The 17,818-nt window shown below is 49.2% G+C and overlaps 7 protein-coding genes across 7 annotated transcripts; 3 read left to right on the plus strand and 4 right to left on the minus strand.

The window, feature by feature from the left end:
• Positions 1-349: 349 nt before the first annotated feature.
• COCCADRAFT_5743 (uncharacterized protein) lies at positions 350-4,447 on the minus strand (the record flags this gene model as incomplete). The annotated part of the gene is made up of 5 exons (XM_007714921.1): positions 350-1,866; positions 1,945-2,793; positions 2,848-3,706; positions 3,835-4,323; positions 4,427-4,447. 5 exons carry the CDS (start codon positions 4,445-4,447, stop codon positions 350-352), a joined length of 3,735 nt encoding a protein of 1,244 aa, XP_007713111.1.
• A 731-nt stretch (positions 4,448-5,178) lies between these two features.
• On the minus strand, positions 5,179-5,915 carry COCCADRAFT_5744 (uncharacterized protein; the record flags this gene model as incomplete). Its single annotated transcript, XM_007714922.1, has 2 exons — positions 5,179-5,763; positions 5,811-5,915. The coding sequence occupies 2 exons, from the start codon at positions 5,913-5,915 to the stop codon at positions 5,179-5,181; spliced, it is 690 nt and encodes a 229-aa protein (XP_007713112.1).
• Positions 5,916-5,985: 70 nt separating this feature from the next.
• On the plus strand, positions 5,986-7,346 carry COCCADRAFT_37510 (uncharacterized protein; the record flags this gene model as incomplete). Its single annotated transcript, XM_007714943.1, has 3 exons — positions 5,986-5,992; positions 6,130-6,435; positions 6,490-7,346. 3 exons carry the CDS (start codon positions 5,986-5,988, stop codon positions 7,344-7,346), a joined length of 1,170 nt encoding a protein of 389 aa, XP_007713133.1.
• Positions 7,347-7,409: 63 nt separating this feature from the next.
• COCCADRAFT_98414 (uncharacterized protein) lies at positions 7,410-8,039 on the minus strand (the record flags this gene model as incomplete). The annotated part of the gene is made up of 1 exon (XM_007714944.1): positions 7,410-8,039. The coding sequence occupies one exon, from the start codon at positions 8,037-8,039 to the stop codon at positions 7,410-7,412; it is 630 nt and encodes a 209-aa protein (XP_007713134.1).
• Positions 8,040-8,554: 515 nt separating this feature from the next.
• On the plus strand, positions 8,555-12,252 carry COCCADRAFT_37512 (uncharacterized protein; the record flags this gene model as incomplete). Its single annotated transcript, XM_007714945.1, has 3 exons — positions 8,555-8,574; positions 8,623-9,795; positions 10,449-12,252. The coding sequence occupies 3 exons, from the start codon at positions 8,555-8,557 to the stop codon at positions 12,250-12,252; spliced, it is 2,997 nt and encodes a 998-aa protein (XP_007713135.1).
• Positions 12,253-13,174: 922 nt separating this feature from the next.
• Positions 13,175-13,772, minus strand: COCCADRAFT_5749 (uncharacterized protein; the record flags this gene model as incomplete). Its single annotated transcript, XM_007714923.1, has 2 exons — positions 13,175-13,611; positions 13,712-13,772. The coding sequence occupies 2 exons, from the start codon at positions 13,770-13,772 to the stop codon at positions 13,175-13,177; spliced, it is 498 nt and encodes a 165-aa protein (XP_007713113.1).
• A 3,806-nt stretch (positions 13,773-17,578) lies between these two features.
• On the plus strand, positions 17,579-17,818 carry COCCADRAFT_98422 (uncharacterized protein; the record flags this gene model as incomplete). The annotated part of the gene is made up of 1 exon (XM_007714946.1): positions 17,579-17,818. A coding segment is annotated over one exon (240 nt), but the record flags the coding sequence as incomplete, so codon positions are not given.

Here is a 17,818-nt window from a genome sequence, read left to right on the forward strand (position 1 = left end):
TACCATACCTCGTGATGGGATGTGCCCATTTGCTAGCTTGGGAAATATGTAAGAAGCTAGTTCTGTCTGGACAGACACGTCTTTTGGGTTATTGTACACTCCAAACGTCACACAAATACCAATCTTGTACCAGAAAAAAAGGTATGTATTATCTAGAATACTCGCCATCCAAGGTATACTAACCATCAACTGTTCCAAACCAGGACCGAAGAAAACAAAAACAGATAAATCATCATAATCGTCATCATCAGCTCTCGATCTCTCGAATATTTCAAGACCATGATGGGTATTATACAGTTCACTTCACATATCAACCCAACCGATATCAACGGAGAAGCGACACGTTTTCTCAAAGATAACGCAACGTACCACCGTTGTACTTCCAGAGCTGCTCCAGACACACAGAAGCAGCCACGTACTTCCAGCTCTGGAGACTGCGATAGTTCTCCCAACCTGTTACCTCCAACGCCACCATGAAACACGCAATAGATCGCGGCAACGCCTCGGTAGCATCTTCTTCACCATCCCGGTCCTTGTCGCCATGGACAATGGTTTTGATTATGCTGCTGACATCGCGGTTGAAGCGCTCCTGGACCTCGAGATTGGCCTCGCGGATGTAGCGGGAGGGCGCGCGCTCCTTCTTTCCAAGGATATTGCCGCTGAATACTTCCAGTTCAGTAAGAGGCTGGCCGCGCGTGGGACGCAGCGTATCCATAATCTCGAGCATGTTGTCCTCGTACGTCTCGCGCAGCTGCTCGGCAAAGTCCCAGTGGTGCTCCCACTGTAAGCCCTGTGTCTCGCGAATGATGTAGCGCTTGAGTTTGTGAATCAGCGACTCCTTGCCCCAGCGCTGCCGGAAGATCTCGTAGTCTCTCTTCATCTTGTCGAAGAACTTCTTTTCATCAATGGCGCGGTACAGAATTCCTAGGATTTTGTCACTACGGTAGTAACGAATCCTCCCTTTGTCGGCGTCAAGCACACTAATGCTGTCAGGATCATCAATGTCGTCTTCTTCAAGTTCTGCGAGTTCTGCTGCACCAAGCTCGTTGATGACCAAGTTGGATCCTGGCGCCATGAAATCAGGCCGGAAGTGATCGATGCCCTTGGGTATTTGCGACATATCCGCCGGTACACCCGTCTTACTAAAGTCAACAGCATCAGAAGCAAGCTTGGCGAGAATCAGGCAGTCCGGATTTCGCGTGCCGTCAGGTTTTACATCGGCTCGAATCTTGTGCTTGTTGGAAATCTGACCCAGGCGATCCATTTTCATGTACTCAATGAAGAAATCGACAATGTCGTTGGCTTCCACTGGGCGACCCAAGTCCTTGGCAGGTATTTTGTCATATTCTGCTGGCTCCACAGTGTAGGCAGGAACGAGCCTCTGGTCGTATATGATGTGAAACAGGTCGCCATCAAGATCGCCTCCACTCAATTGTGATGGCAGATCGCGCGGACCCTGTTGTGAGAACACAACACAGTTATGAAGAGCACGGAGGGGTGAGTCGTCTGGGACATCTACTGCATCCACGAGTTGGACGTCACCAGGGTGCAGTGCTGGAGCTCTGGTGACAACAATTTGATTACCAACAAGGATACTCCTCTTCAGCTTCCCGGTCCTGTCATGGTCCTGTGTTGCAATATAGACCTCGCCATACTTGAGGGTATTCGTCTCGTCCATGACGCCGTACAAGAGGTAGCCTTTCTCGATTGGGATTCGAGCGCGGTACTTTAGACTTCTTAGTGAAGACATAGCTGCCACCTCCACAATGTCGGTCAGGAATCGATCCGCATGAAAGGACAAGCCTATGCGGTGCATCATTTCAAACAACTGTGGTACCTTGGCAAAGACACAGGAGTGTGAGTATGCTGTAAAATGTCAACGCCAATTCTGATGATGTAAAGCCTAATAAAAAACGTTGTTAGACTGTAAAAAATAGTGCTTACCAAGGAAGCTAGCAGCATTTAGTGGATGCTCAGTTATAAGTTTCAATGTGTTGACAGCCTCATCCTGTACACCCAGAAAGTTCTCCGCTGGGACGCCCAGGTCTTCCAGTATCTTGATGAACTGATGATTAAGAAATACTTGAAGTGGCTTGTAAGCGGCTCCGCAAAGCTCCAGGTCTCTCCAAGTTTCTTTAGCAATGTACTTTGTCATGCTTTTGCGAACATGTAACTGTTGACCAGACAAGGATGCATCGAGTGACAGGACCCCTTTGGCGCCTCGGTATCTAATCTGCAGGACGGTCGGCCTCTGCTGCCTTCGCTCTGGTGGGAGAGCGCGCCATACAGTACGGAGAAGCTCCAGTGATATTGTCCCGCAGCCATCACTAAACGTGCGACCGTTTCTCTCAACATCGTCCTTGACTTCGGTAACGTAGGCGGTTTCTGGAACTGGGACTGAGAATATCGTGTCAGAAAAGGCTTGACCGATTCTGGCGGCACACTTTGCGCTGCAATGGATATGCGAAAAGTCTCCAAGGTCTTGTATAACGTTTCGGGCGCGGACCAGGGACCCGTCCATCTCAAAAGGTGCCATGAACCAAGCTTGATGATTGCGCAGTGAAGCATGGGAAAAGCCGAGGAACTGAAAGGTCCGTCCTGCAACTGAAATACCGTTCTGAAGGACATTGCGGAAACGCTCATAGACTTGATTCTGGGACGCACGTGAGTCATGGAACACGGATAGTCCATCTTCATCGGCGAAGAAGACCCTCATAAAGTACTCGGTTCGTGTACTGTATTTTCGAAGGACACGGTTGGACACGTCCCAGTCTGGGCCTCGGAGTAATATACCTAAATATGGCATTAGTGCAATGAAAGTCTGTACATGCCCAAACGCTTACATACCTGTTGGTGTTACAGTGGCTTTGTAAGTCAAAGCAAGATGATGATGCTTCTTTTGCTTGCCATTCAAATCTCTGGAAGCTAGTTTCCAATGTTTGCAATCTTCAGCATTCTCTTGTACGAGTTCGACGAACTTCCTCACCTTGAACGTCTCTACGGAAACGTCCGGGGCTGGTGTAGGCACTTGTTGTCCCAGCCGCCTTACTGCAGTTGCAGTCGTCTCAGCACCGTGTTGCTTTGCGATTTGCTGAATATGTGGTATGAGATTGATCATCGCCGTTGGAGTAATGGTACCTTCCAACACGAGCGCTGCAAGCTGATAGCGGACCGCAAAGTTGAAGGCGGGCGTGATGGAGGGATTTTCGGTGGAAAGCTTTCTCTCGACGACAGCAAGTTCATCTTCAATCCTATGGCTGGCTTTGTTGGGAATCGTAGTTTGCCAACAATACTCTTCAGGTACTGAGTGGTCCTTGACGAAGTTCCAAGCATGCTGAGCACTCCGCGTATCAGAAAAGGTGATCTGATATACCATACACAAAGCGGAGTTCTTGTTGTTGTTGGCATTGAGTGCGCAGAGTCTCTCTAGTCTATTTGTCTTTTGCTTTGGTGTCAAGTTGAGCGCTGCCAAACCTGCGAGCAAAATTTGTACTTGAGGTGCTTCTTTGCCAGCATAGAGATGCAGATCATCAGTAGACTCGATGCTGTAGAACTTTGGAGGAGACTTTAGGGTAAACGTGATGGCCCCATTCCTTCCTTGATTTTCGAAGCCAAAGGATGGCACGACATGTTCGATGATTGCGTAGGGTATATCAATCCGACAATGCCAATTGTAAGATTCAAGGGTACTCTCCTGTAGATACACCTGTTTGATCGTATTAGCTGGCTACAGTTGAAACTTGAGAAAATGGCATGTAGAAGGCAACTAGTACCGAACTGGCATCTGCAGCTCATTTCTCCGGTCGTCTTGAACATATAAGTCGAGAAACTTACTACTAGAGAGGACTTCCCAAACGTGATATAGCCTTGCCTCTTGTCTTTGTACCTTTCCTGAAATGAAAGTGTCCCTAAGGTGGTGTAATCCCACACGCCTGTCATAAGAGCCGAGAATGAAAGTGTTGATCGACCAGCTTGCGAAGCCTGCGCTGTCGGCGCCTGGCTGCCCATTTTCGACCTCATGGCTGCATCCTTCTCCTGCAGCGATCTAACTTTGAGAGGATCAGGTTGCCCAGGCTTGTTGTTCTTGCAGAAAGTGAGTGCCTGACCCTGGAAGACCAGGGAGTGCAGAGGAACCTGTCTGCCGCGACTTCCGTAATACTGGAGGAACCTGTTGCCACTGCTTGTGCTTGGGACCGTGAGTATCGCAAACGGTCGTCCTTTGTGGCTATTGTGTTTTCTAATATCGAACGCCAATATATCAAGCTTGTGCAGTTTGTCTTTCAGGAAACGCTGCAACTCGATGTGATTTGCATCTTTGGGCACCTAGCAGCGCGCGATTAGTTTGTGTTTCGGAACACATATGCTTATCTCCCTAGCCTGCTGCTGCAAGTCACTACAGCTGACTGCCTTAGGGGAGGGGACTTACGCTCGGAATGTAGATGTCCATGACGGACAAAATGGTACGGCTTCAGCCTTGGTCCGCGCAGCGCTAGAGCAAGACTCGTTTTCCATGCGCGTGTTGGAACTGCAAATAAATGAGAAAGGAGGTAAAATCGAGCTTCACGGATATATCTTGTTGTAGGTGAGTGTGATTACAAAGTGGGGACTAGCGTTAAATGCGCGGTCTCACGTGCGGGGTTTGGCTGCCACTGTGTTGGTGAAGTGGGAATACCTTGCAACAGCAACTCTAAAATGGCCAGAATTGGCTTTCACTGCCAGGGCGAAACGCTATTGTTATTGGCTTTCTGAGACAGCCGCTGTGTTGCCTAGTTTCGGTCGTCAGCCACGGCGGTAGTAGTATGCAGGAGGCAGAGTGAAGCATGTAAAGAGCTCCAGCCAACAACCAACCAATCACTACTAACCGCTTTAACGCATGGCCAAGGCAAGGGCGTGGCACGGTCAAGACCGATTTAGATATGCGGGTTGCTGAACGGGCAGAAAGTAAGTCAAAGCCCGTGCGGTCTATCGATTTGGAGAGGCCAAGGCTTATTAAGTATCGGCGCGCATAGAGAGTGAAATAATACAGGCTATTGTTAAAATAAGTCAGGAAGGTTTTCACAGAAACTCGAAGCAACATCACAAACAAAAGTTTCTGCTTTTGTTCAGTGGCAAGGATGACCCGGTTCTTGTTTTCACGGGATTTTACAGCTTACGTCTTGTCTTAGGCTATGGACGGTATTATTTCTTGTCCGCTTCCTTTCCCGGGGCTTCCCTTCTCTCCAGTATTTTATCCACCAGGCCAAAGTCAACCGCCTCTTGCGCATCCATGAAGTAGTCGCGCTCCATGTACTTCTCAATCTCTTCGAGCGTCCTCTTTTTGGTGATATGGTTCTGGTAGATTCTGTTCAACTTGTCTCGTATCCTTAAAATCTCCTTTGCATGGTCTGCGATGTCGCTGGCCTTGCCACGGTAACCACCGCTCGGCTGGTGTATCATGACGCGAGCATGTGGCAGTATGTACCGTTGTCCTTCAGCGCCACCAGCAAGAAGTAGTGAACCCATGGATGCTGCGATACCCATGCATATCGTTGTCACTGGACACCGGATATAGTTCATTGTATCGTAAATGGCAAGACCGGCGCTGACACTACCACCAGGACTATTGATGTACATAGAGATGGGCTTCTCAGGGTTATCGGCTTCGAGGAAGAGAAGCTGTGCTACAGCATTCGCAGACATGTAGTCGTCTACTTCGCCATTCAGACAGATGATACGTTCTTGGAGAAGACGCGAGAAGATGTCAGAGGTTTTCCAGCCTCCACCCTAGGAAGTCAGACATGGTTTTGGAAACAAGACGAATTAGAGCTCACAGTGGTCTCTGTCACGTAGGGTATGGGGAGTGATATCGCGCGTGGTGTTTGTTGCTCAGGCTGTTGCGTGTTCCATTGAGGCTGAAAGCCAAACTTGCTCGACATGGATCGAATCCCATTCCTGTAAAGACATCGCAGGGCAGATGGCCTTGTAACCCGTTGTAATACTGCAGCCATGATTTGTGTTGTGGAGATCGTTGGTGCTTTCCCCGCAAGAAAGCTATGGTGCATGCCAAGCCGGAGGTCCGATGCCATCATGTCGCAGCTCAACCAAAGTCCTATCAACCTTACCTTGTTTCTTCTTCTTGCCCGATGCTAGGCAGATGGATCCTTCGCCCAGGGTCACGCTTGAGCCTAGCCAGACGGCACCCCAAGGCCCAATGCCGCGCAAGCTCCGCCCACATTCCCGGTCACGTTTTAAGAGGTGACGACCTCGGCCCCACGCGCAAAGATGATTACCAGACTGTCCGCGTCCGTAAGGACAAGCAGGCAAAGGATCTTCCATTGCCTCCATTACTAGACCCTCTGGTCTTGGAACAAAGGTCGCGCTTCGAGCAGAGAAAGGAAAGACCAAACGTTGCCAACTTTACGACATTCCAGAAGAGACTGTGGGAGAATCCATTTGGTACAAGACACCATGACATTTCTCTCAAAGGACTGCTTACTGACTACTGTACAGCTAATGCCTTAGCATCACCTGTGCGTCAATGTCGCTCAACGCAGATCTCGCTTCCTGTCGCTTTTCTGACGTCTCTCCACCCACGCCCTCACCCAACCACCCAAGATCCATGGCTTCTTCCCGTCTCACTAACAACCGACACTAAACATCTTGGCCCACCATATCGATTCTTGGGAAGACACCTAGTTGCAGCACATCTAAGCAAGAGCAAAGCATGGCAGAAGGTACTAAACTCACGCATGAGCGAAAAGCTCGGTGCGCATAACCTGAAGAACATAGTCTGGAGAGAAGATATGGCCGACTTCATACTGGAAATGATGCGCAAGAGACTTGCTGGTCGCTTAGCTTGGTACTTTGGATTTAGGGGTCGCTTGATCCCTGTTCCAAGTCCCCGGACTGAAGACATAGAGGACGTCGAGGATGTGTCCTGTGTGCTCATTTTTCGTTCGTTGCGCACGCGTGCGAATGATTTAAAAGTTCGTTCAGACGAGAACAAAACAGAGTTGGAGAAGTGGTCAAGCTATTTTGCCAAGAACTTTGCATCGAAACTTGATCCTCACGCCGCTCCAGGAGTCACGCACACATCGCCACACTGGTACTCGGGGCCTATAGTGCCTCGCATGCAACCTCGCCTACAGTTTCCTGAGCTCGAGTTTCATGTTACCACATGGAGAGGGAAAAAGGTGGCAGTCTACAGCTTATCAGATTTGCTGGGAGAAGAACAGGCACAGATGTTGGTGGAAGGTAGCAAGTACGCAAACGAAAAATGTGTCGTTCTGAAGAGGGGAAGACACAGCATACCAATCCAGATACTCCTCATGCAGGCCCAAGCGTATATTGCTTGGCCAGGACCATGAGTACGATTCAATTACAAGTTTTAGAACAAAGTTCGCCGCCACCTTACTCTTCACTAAGGTATATTACTTGCCAGACACCTCGCCCATTCTCTTTTCCCAATCAGGTTTTGTCAAGCCAAAAAGATGCATATCCAGTACCTTGCCATTCTTCTGGCAATGACCCTTCATCACACCTTCAGGCGCGTAGCCAGACTTTTCAAGGCACCGCATGCTTCTGAAATTGCCCGAAAAGACACCACCCCATATCCTCGTCAAGCGCTGTCCATTCCTGTCCCAGTTTTCAAACACCCATCTTGTGAATCCCTGTAACACCTCTGTCATGTAGCCCTTTCCCCAGTGCGCTGGGGCAATCCAGTAACCGACTTCGCCAGTGTGAGCATTGACATCACTGCCAGCCTTGATGCCGAGTCCTCCGATTACAACGTCTGGTTCCGAACGCTCGCATACAACAAAGGCCTCTTGGTATGGGAGTACAGTGTTCATGTTGATCCATGTCTCGGCGCTGGATATTGTGTAGGGGCTTGGAAAGGCAAGAGACATGTACTGTGAGACGCGTAGGTCGTTGGCGTGTAAAGACATGGACGGGGCGTCTGGCAGGTACATTGGACGGATTATCAGGCGTTCTGTTGTTGCTATTGGGGTAGGATATGCTGTGCCCTCAGATGCGGTTGAGTTTTCCACTGAAGTTTGCATCGTGGCGGGATGCGCTGTGGTTGGTTGATCGGCCATGTTGACCAAAGTTTTATCGCTGAACAAATGTGAAACGAAGGAGCCTGGCTACAATAGATGAATATATATATGGTGAGAGATTTGCGAGAATGTTATTTGAGTCAGTATTTTGACTCAACACATTATATAGATGGTTCCTTTTGAGTATGACGAAGCAGCTCAAGGCTGATGCACCTTCCCATACAGGACATCATATGACTCGAAGTGTCAGGCAACCAAAAAAAGCCACGGCCATTCACAGCCTTAATATGGCGTGCAGAAGTTGATGTCTCAAAAATATCCAGCCTAGCTCTATATTCCTTCAACATGAGATAACAGGGTGCCTTTCAACGAATGACGAACTAGTTCGACACGTGAAGGAGGGGGAGGGGGTGACGTCGGGGGGGCATGGTACTTGCGCGTCGCGCTAAAACGCGTCTACCATCGCGTTGGCGGTTCACCACGCAGACGAAATCCCATTGCTGCTATACAGCGCAGAAATGCCGTCTTTCGCAGCAAAGTATGTATTTGGATTTGCGTATAGAACCTGAAGCTAATGAATGCTCAGGAAAGTAGTTCGGACATATTCGCGCCAAAACAAACGCTCACTCTACGACGAACCGCCCACGAAGCGACGACGCGTCGAAACTGCAGTCGAGAGTATCGAGACCGAGGTGCTGATCCCTCCCGTTGTTCTCGCAATAGAAAACTCCTCGCCCTCACACACGAAATCTTCGTCTCCGCCATCAAGTCCAAAAGAGTCACCCGCCATCTTCTCAGACGCATTAGCTCGGTCTAGTCCACCATCGTCACCAACACCGCGCAGCTCTCCCCCTCCGCTCCAGAAACGTCGACCTGTGTTTTCTATATTCAAGAAGCAAACCAAAGCTACCACAACTAGCAAAGAGCCGCTTATAGAACGAGCCCAAAATGCACAAAGCCCGCCGAAACCACCATCAAAAAAGAAGCCCATGGTGCAGATGCAACTAGACTTGGCCTCGGAGACACGAAAAACATGTAAGACGTGTGGAATGCAATACATACCCTCCAATTTAGAGGATGCCGCATTACACAAGAAATTTCATGCAATCAACCTTGGGGGTATGGACTTCACAAAGGCGCTCGTTCAGCGGTTACGAAAAAATGAAATATGGAGTGGGAGTGATGGGAGCTTTATCGCGGTGGTCGGGCGCAAAGATGCGCTTTTGCTGCGGAGCCGGGCGAGCGATGTGTTGAAGATAGTGAACACTGAACTTGCAGCTGTTCCCATATCCGACGAAGAGCTCTGGAGCCAGAAGTGTCAGCCAACCACGACCGATATTCTGATTGGAGAAACAGTATCCACCGACGTTGAAAAGTCAGCGACAGACAAGCTCAAACCCGCCCTTGTCGATCGATTCAAAGTCTATCTTTACATCCGGGGTAGCAAGTGTGTGGGGGCTTGCTTAGCAGAGCGGATCTGGGAAGCCTTCCAAGCTCTTGATCCAGATGCTGCGTCTGAGCAGTCCTGCAAGCTCCCTGACACGACTCAAAGTTCGTCCATTTCTATCAGCAATGAATCCGATCCGGCCATCCTAGGCATATCGCGCATATGGACGTCAAATCAGCATCGGAAAAAGGGCATTGCGACAAGGCTGCTTGACTGCGCAAGAGCAAATTTCTTATATGGGATGAGGATTGAAAAGGCCAAGGTTGCGTTCAGTCAGCCGACAGAGAGTGGAGGAAACCTTGCGCGCAAATGGTATGGCAGCCAGGCAGGATGGCATGTGTATATTGATTAGGCAGTATGTCATACGTAGCAAGGGTAGGGTGTACCAGACATTCTATGTACATACACGGTGTATGACGTTGTATAGCCGGCGCTACAGTCGTGGCTGCTAGTACATATATGGCATTGACAGCACACGATGAAGCTGATACCACACGTTGGCAAACAACTGTTCGCTGGTGCAAACTTTGCACATAGACATACATGTGCAGGGCCCACCCGCGATATCCGAGCCGCTTGTTTGCTGGCTGGTAGGCGCAAATGGCGTACATGACAGGGTGAGATGCGATGGTGGGGGTTGTTCGCTGTCCCGCCAGATCGACGCGTGCATGTCGGCGATGATCGACTTGCTGGCCCGACCACCAGCAGGGGCATCTCTTCCAGGCTGTCTTACACTTACCGCCTCCTGCGAGTCTTTTCCATGTACATAGCATAATGAATTGATTTTAGCCCCAGCATGTCGTCCGGGAACCCTTTTCGCGCCTCGCAAGCGTTTCCTCGGCCCGCGCCCGTACCGCAGACTTCCTTTATCAACACGGATAGCAGCGTGCTCGAGGCTCGCCGGGGAGACAGCGACCATGGTATTCCCTTGCCTTGCCGTTCTGCTTCTGCTGGCATTGAAGGAGTAATTGTCTTACAGTGCTCGAAGATGCCGCCGCGCCTACAAAGACGAAGAAGTCTGTACGCATAGTCTCTCCCACTACCACCATTCCGCCGCCGCCCAACTTCGACGACGACAACAATGTCACGCTCAACGAACTCATGGCCCGGCGAGCAAGCTATGGAGGTCGCCCTGCGAGCCCGCCACCTCCGGTGAACCCCGCCGGTTTTGCCAACCACTCCATTACCGCAGGCGAAGCCAATGCGCAGGTGATTGGGAAAGATGCCCTGGTGACAGCAGGCGCATTGCCCAGCACCAGACCATACTTGAGCGGATCACAAGGAGCTTCTGCGCTAGGCAATGCACCCGCGAACCCGTTCTCAAAAACGCTGGCATCGCTGGAACCGCAGCAGGGCGAGGGCAGCACGGAAGAACGGACAAATGCGCAAAGGCCAACGCCAGGCAACAACAGAGCTTCGCTAGATGTGGAGAGCTTCAAGAATCTGCTCATGACTGGAATGCCTACTCCGCGCGCTTCCGGCCAGTCTGCGCGACCTGGAAGCGCTTCGTATTCGACTAGTAGTGGGCAATTTGAAAGCAGCAGCACAGATAGCTCTTCAGTATCGCGGCAGTCGATATCAGAGCACCCACAAGAGATACATGCTGCGTCGTCGCGAACTTCAGACGACGTAGCAGACGAAGATGAGGACGAGGGCGTGGGGATGATGCCTGAAGTGAAAAAGGGCAAGAAGCAACCCCCGCCTGCGCCCAAGCATCGTCATGGCAAACTCGTCGCACCGAGACAGCCACAGACAGTTCCGTTTGACCAATTCGAAGCAACTGAGCCTGTGGCGCCAGCAAGTGTTAGCCGGACAAACAGCTCAGATGCGAGTAAGCCGTTTCCGTCGTCTCCGATGGCCCAGCAGCAGTCACCGTCGCAACCACGGCCGACACCACCAAAACCAAGCGACGCTCCCAAATCTGCGGAAGATCCGGCGAAGCCAAAAAAGACCCCTCCACCTGTACCAATAGCTCGGAGACACAGTCAGTTGAAAACGACGACAACTACGGGAAACCGGTCGCGTAGCAGCTCGAATCTCACAATATCCTCGCAACACTCTATTGAAGCTCCGCAAACCCCAACATCAACCTACCATGACCCAATGTCGAGCGCAAAGTCACCACCTCCTCCCCCACCCTCTCGATACGGCGCGCGACTTGCGAACCTAGGAGCTTCAAGCACAAACTCCTCCAGCACAGAGCTAGCACAATCCTCCAGTTCAGTCCGAATACCGCGCTCCATCCCCGATCCCCCCTCTCCCCGCCGAAACGCTGCAGACTCGGAAGCTCCATCGCCAGCTCCCAGCATGCACCGCACCTCCTCCGTCTCCTCAACCCGCAATGCCCAGCGCAACGTCTCAGGCGGAAGCACAGGCAGCATCATGCCTCCGCCCCCTCCCCCGCGACGCCGCCAATCCAACCGCTCGAGCCTCGACCAACAACGCCCATACCCGTACTCCTCCACCTCCCCCTCCGAGAGCCGCCGCACAAGCACCGAGATCCGCCGCGCGAGCACTGAACACCGGCGCACTAGCGTGGCAAGTGAGAGCTCGCTGCGCCGCGCGTATGCGCCCGTGGATGAGAAAGGAGAAAACGAGCATGCGTTGTATTCGCCTGTTGATGAGAAGGAGAGGGTGCTGGGTGTTGATGAGAGCGTCAGTGTGGGTGCAGAGAAAGGACAGGAAGTGAGGAGTAATTCGAGTAATATACTCGATGATATGGAGAAGTTCCAGCGTGAGATTGATGAGTTGAGGACAAGGTATAAGTAGTTGAGAGTATACATATATATATATATATATATATCCGAGTTGGTGTACTGGTAAAGAGAGAGAAGTTGAAGGATGAGGGGGGGGGGAGGTTGCCGTTCAACACTCGCTCGTGCGCTCTCCCTTGTTTTTTTTTAATTTTACCTGGCTTTCTTTCTCTCTCTCTTTTTCTGAGGGGATGCGAGATATGCAGGGTCGTGGAGCAAATGGGGATCAAGGAGTAAGAGTATATATTACGCTATTGGTGAGGTTTGAGGGGGATGAGACGAGAAATGTATAATTATATCAAACCATTGCTCTGGCTGTTTTTTTGGGTTCTTTTGTGGGAGAGATATGGGGCGTAAAGCATCTTGTAACCTGTCTGTTCATTCTGTCGCATTGTCTTGATCCTGTTTGTCTAGTCATAGTTTGTTCGCCCAATGGCATGATAGAAGAGAATACCAAGGACGATTTTAGACTGATCTGCATACTTGTATGTTTTTTTTTTAAAAAGAGAAGGAAGAAGCTGCTTAAGATTATCATGTATAGTGAAGTCAGTGGAGCAAGGGTCCATTGCAAACGACGAGAAAAGAGAGAATGACGTAGTCAAGTTTTTGTATTAGTTTCGTCGGAAGCTACATAGATTCCATAGTAGAATCTGCTACTAGACGAATAATTAATTTACCCCATCTCCGCCTTAAAAAAAACTACCCATTACATTAAGTGTGAAGTCGTGAATGTGGGAGCATTGGTAGTCGTAGAAAGTGCGCGGTTCACGACGGATAGCTAGCCCGCCGAAGAAAACCCCTCCGCATCATTATCATAGCCAGCCCCACCCCGACCTCGAATGTTAAAATGAAGGCATAAAAGTCGTTTGTTTATTTATTTATCTTTTCTCTTCTCAATCCGAAATCGAACTTTGGTTTCATATATGCACAAAGTCTTATCAGACGAAGGCAACTAGGGCTGCAGCGCCAATAGCGAAGAGCGAGGCCAGGCCAGTCAAGGGCGCAGCAATAGCAGCTGCATTCGTAGTAACCTCTGGGAGAGCAGGACTTGAAGCTGGTGGGGCTTCGATGGTTGATGAGGCGGACGGCACAACGGTGGACGGCGCGACGACGACAGGAACAGTAGTAGCACCAGAGGCGGCGGGGGAACTCTCGAGTGGCGCTGATGGAGCAATACTTGGAGCCGGGCCAGAGGGTGCAGCAGTCTCTGAAGTAGGAGTAGGCTCATGGGGCGTTACAGCGCTAGTGGTACTGACAACGCTGCTCGGGCTAGGCGCTACGACCGATTCAGCAGGAGGAGGCGTTGGTGGCGGTCCAGGCCGGGTAATAGAGTGCGTGACGGTGATGGTGACGGTAGTTGGCGCTGGACAGGTAGCTTTTTGGTGAATTATGTTAGCTTGTGGTGTGGTGATTGATAGTAGTACTTAGGTGGCTGGGGAGTTATTTTTTTCTTGTTAACAAAGAAAGGTACTTACTTTCGTGACCGACGACACCCAACGCAAGCGCAGCAACCGCGAATATCTTGGAGCCAAACATGGTGATGGCAATAGAGCTAATCCAGGTAGTGGAAATTCGAACTTAGTAGCTCTAAAGTTGAAGTTGAAAATATGCTCGCGTTGAATTGATGCAGCAGCAGCGATAATTTCGGTGGTTGTCGTGAAGAAAGCAAAGCAATCGAGGTGAGCGGGGACAGAAGTATTGTTTATGGCGAGGCGGTTGGCCGTTTGCAGGCACGGCAATACGCTTGGCATTGGCGGCAGACAGCAGGCGCAGGCAGTAACCCGATTGCGTGAGTACAAACCAAGGAAAGTGAGCGTGAGGGCGTGATGGTCGAGTGGGGTGGTGCGCCGTGTTGGTGTCATGTGGTACATTATTTTTAGGCACCCTAACCTCTTATATTGCTGTACGTCCATGGAACAATATTGGAATAAAGTATTGAAATCCATATCGCCCAATCCGGATAACCGTTGTGGCGAGAACACCGTTTTTTTTCTTGCATAACTCGACAATGTGTTGTCTGGATCTCATTTCTCAATTGGGTATTTTTTCTGTTCTTTGAAAGCGACATATTCAACATTGCGCATTAATTTCAGCATGTGTAACATCGAGCATTACACTGGTCACATTATGTGCAACTGTCTACGACGGTCTCGCAACCCAACCAGAAAGAGAGAAAAGAAATAAAAGCAACATGTACAATATGGCAGTTTTAGTCCCTTACACAAACTCCGGTGCAACGCTTTGGCGCTTGATGCCAGACTGCACATAGGTCGATACCACCGTTATCCTAACCTTCTTGTGACTTTTAATTTCAAAAGATCTGACGAGCTGTCCAAAGAGGAAGCTTTCGAACCAGGAGTATAGATCCCTGGATCATGTCGTCTCAATGACCGTACTACTCTCATCTTGACAGCGAGGCAGCGATACATAGAAATCGCAGTGAAAAGTAGTTTCGTGCTGATGAAGTATTTTCATTCTTATCAAATTATGTAGAAACGGGATATTATGTCGGGACAGTTGAAAAGAATATCATCTATCCTGTTTGATAGTAATCCACCGATTTACGAACACTCAAGTGCCGTGCTGTAAATAATTAAAAAAATTTCATCATTCTTTCATGATACAAATATGCATAGTCTCTCTCTTTCATTCAGAGTCAACGATATATCTCCCGCTTGATTCGGACCTAATTCATTCCGAATTATCGTAATGGGCGTAGTGCAGACCCTTTCCTCGACTATACCTACTCTGTACCCAAATTTCCGGAAAATTCTGGAAACAAAACACTTGGGGAATTATGTAGAACAAGATAGCCCATAGCTTCTCGGAATCTGCGCAATACTGCAGCTGTGTAGGTATGATATCTTGGACTGATCATCTCAACGACAGTGACTCTATAATATTAGCTCTGCGTTTGATTATGCTCACATGCTAATGAAATTTCCTCCAGATTTGAAGCTAGTAGGTATCCTGAGCTGGAAGTACGCTGCCTACTAACCCTTTCGTTTGTGTAGAAAGGGAAGGTATGGGTTGTTAGCAGGTTATTCCACGCAGGAAAAGTTGGGTGGTAGATGGAAATACAGTGAACATTCTGTATGCTGATACGGAAGAAAACCTCAGTGAGAGGGAGAGACATAGTTGGGAACTTTATGGCAGTTGCATTTGCTAAGTACAAAAAAAAGGCTTAAAGAGCATATATAAAAGGCAAGGGTGTTTAGTGCGATGATTAGTATGGGAGAACAAACTACCAAGCTCACCACTTTCATCATAAGAATATTCGATACTGGAACGAACAGCTCAACTAGGATTGCAGGCCTGAAAATCCAGATCATTCCCTGGACTTGGGTTTGTGATTGGATTAAGTAAACGAGTGACTTGAAAGAGCGCCTCTTCTACCCAAAGCCCCTTTGAGATATCTAGCCACATCTTATTACTCGTATTTAATCCCGGAGCCATATCTGCAGAGAATATACGAGGGAGCACGCAGTATCGAAGGCTAATCCACTAGTAAAGCAAATGCTTACACCAACAGGGCGCCACATAAATGCCAAGACAACTAAGCATAGCACCATAACTTCTTACTTGGAAGATGCTGTCGAAGAAAAAAGTCAACCTCAGGAGACTTTGTCTTATTTCAAAAACTTAAAAAAGATCGAAATCCACCCTCCAGTCCAGATTACACAGGCGAGGGAATAGGTTAATAACTTCATCTTGGAAGGGTCATTTCACTCTGACCCTAAAATTGGGGCAGATGAGATGGTTAGTAGGTTGTGTATGAGATGCCCTTGGTAGAGTTTGGAGGGGAGGAATGCTGAAGTGTGGTCTCGACGGGTGATTAATCTCTGTTTTGATTAATTGAAGATAGTTTTTTGGTAATCTGGGCTCTAGAACAAGAATGACCAAAAATGATATAGAAAGGTGTAGATTGCGTAAATTGATTGCGATTAATCGTGTGTGAATTGGGCTGTGGGTTGAACTTTTAAATTTTGGGGGGAGATGAAGGTGATGGTTCGTGTGTATGCGAGGTGGGTCTGGTTAGATTTTTCATCAGGATTAGATGAGAAAGCTTTGAGATGCGTGATTAATTAATGTTGAAGATAAGGCGTGGCGTGTTTTCGTTCGTGCTGGCTGAGTTACTTGGTGTCTGCGATGGGCTTCGCCGTGAGATCGTGGAACGCACCCAGCGTCAAGGAGATTAAGAGCCGAAATGATAGTTCTCCTGGAATGTTCTATCAGATGAGAGAAACTTAGTTGGAATGTGGCCCCCTTCCTTCCATACCACCACAACACACGATCATCAGAATCAAGAACTACCACAAGAGAGCCTTAGCACTGCATCACTAATACATAGATGTTAAGACACTACCCAATATACCTACCAACATCACCACTCTCTCCACATAGTCATAAATCATAAAACCCACAAGGCCAACCTCGAGTCAGATTTTACCACATGGATTGTTTTGCCCACCCCTCAGCCAGCTAGTCTTTCTCTCTCTCTCTCTCTCTGGGTGTAGTGTGGATATCATAATATAGCTTTTATAGCGCATCCATGGTATTCATGGGCTTTTTTGTGTGTGTACATATAGGGTGTGTAGTAGGATTACTGGGAACTCAGAAGGGGAGGTTTTCCGTGGTATCGAAGAAGTGAGGTTTGGGGGGGGGAGGGGGGGGAGGGGAAAGTACGATGTAGGACTGAAAGAGCGGGAGTCGTGAAAAAGGGGGGGAAATACTTCGTATCGAGTTTTGGTCTATTTGTAAAGTCTACGATTAATTTTGTGCAAGATGTCAGAGAGATGGATATAGCTGCAAATGTTGTTTTCTCCTAGTTGACAATATGTGGAGTACGCTGGACGAGAGATAGGTTCTACACAGGGGACGAATGCAAAGGCTACGGAGTGAATGAATAAAGGCAAGGTGTGTCCCATCAGGGGTCAGAAGAATGGCATAGAGTTTCGTCCATGTGAGCACCGATACACCATGCCACCGCCACCAATATAGAACCGTGAACCCCAGATTCTCCCACTTTGGCTATGATATCCAGGGGCTTTCAAAAGGTCACCACCCCTGAGTACAGTACACGCAAGCGCACGAAATTAGGACGATGCAACTCGAGAAAGGTAGTTGCCACCCAAACCACCCTCTGACCCCATTCATTGATGACAAAAAAGAAGGGCTGTCTAGGGTATGGTGCAGATACTGGGGCCTAACTGACATGGTGCGGGAAGAGAGGGTGAGAGAGAGGACCAGGGACAGTCGGAAGGCGTTCCGGGTTGTTGTCCAATAGAACTACAGGGAGATCAATGGGCAGCATACAGCCCTCGCTTTGCTAAAGTATGTAACCTAGGAGTGTCAATCGGATCCCCAGAGGTTCCATTGATCCTCTGTCTGCAAATCTAGAACTCTACTTGTTAGTAATTGACGTGTCCCCCCCCCCCCACACACACACACTAATCGACTTCGGCTTCCAGTCGGACCCTTCGCTTATATGCCCTCGAGGTTGCGTGTTCGGCAGCACGGGAGATTGTCGCTCCGACGTACAGGGTCTTTGTGAACAGTCTGTGAGAATAAGAGTGCGCTAA

This window comes from Bipolaris zeicola (assembly GCF_000523435.1).
Source record: "Bipolaris zeicola 26-R-13 unplaced genomic scaffold scaffold_93, whole genome shotgun sequence".
Lineage (NCBI taxonomy): Eukaryota > Fungi > Ascomycota > Dothideomycetes > Pleosporales > Pleosporaceae > Bipolaris > Bipolaris zeicola.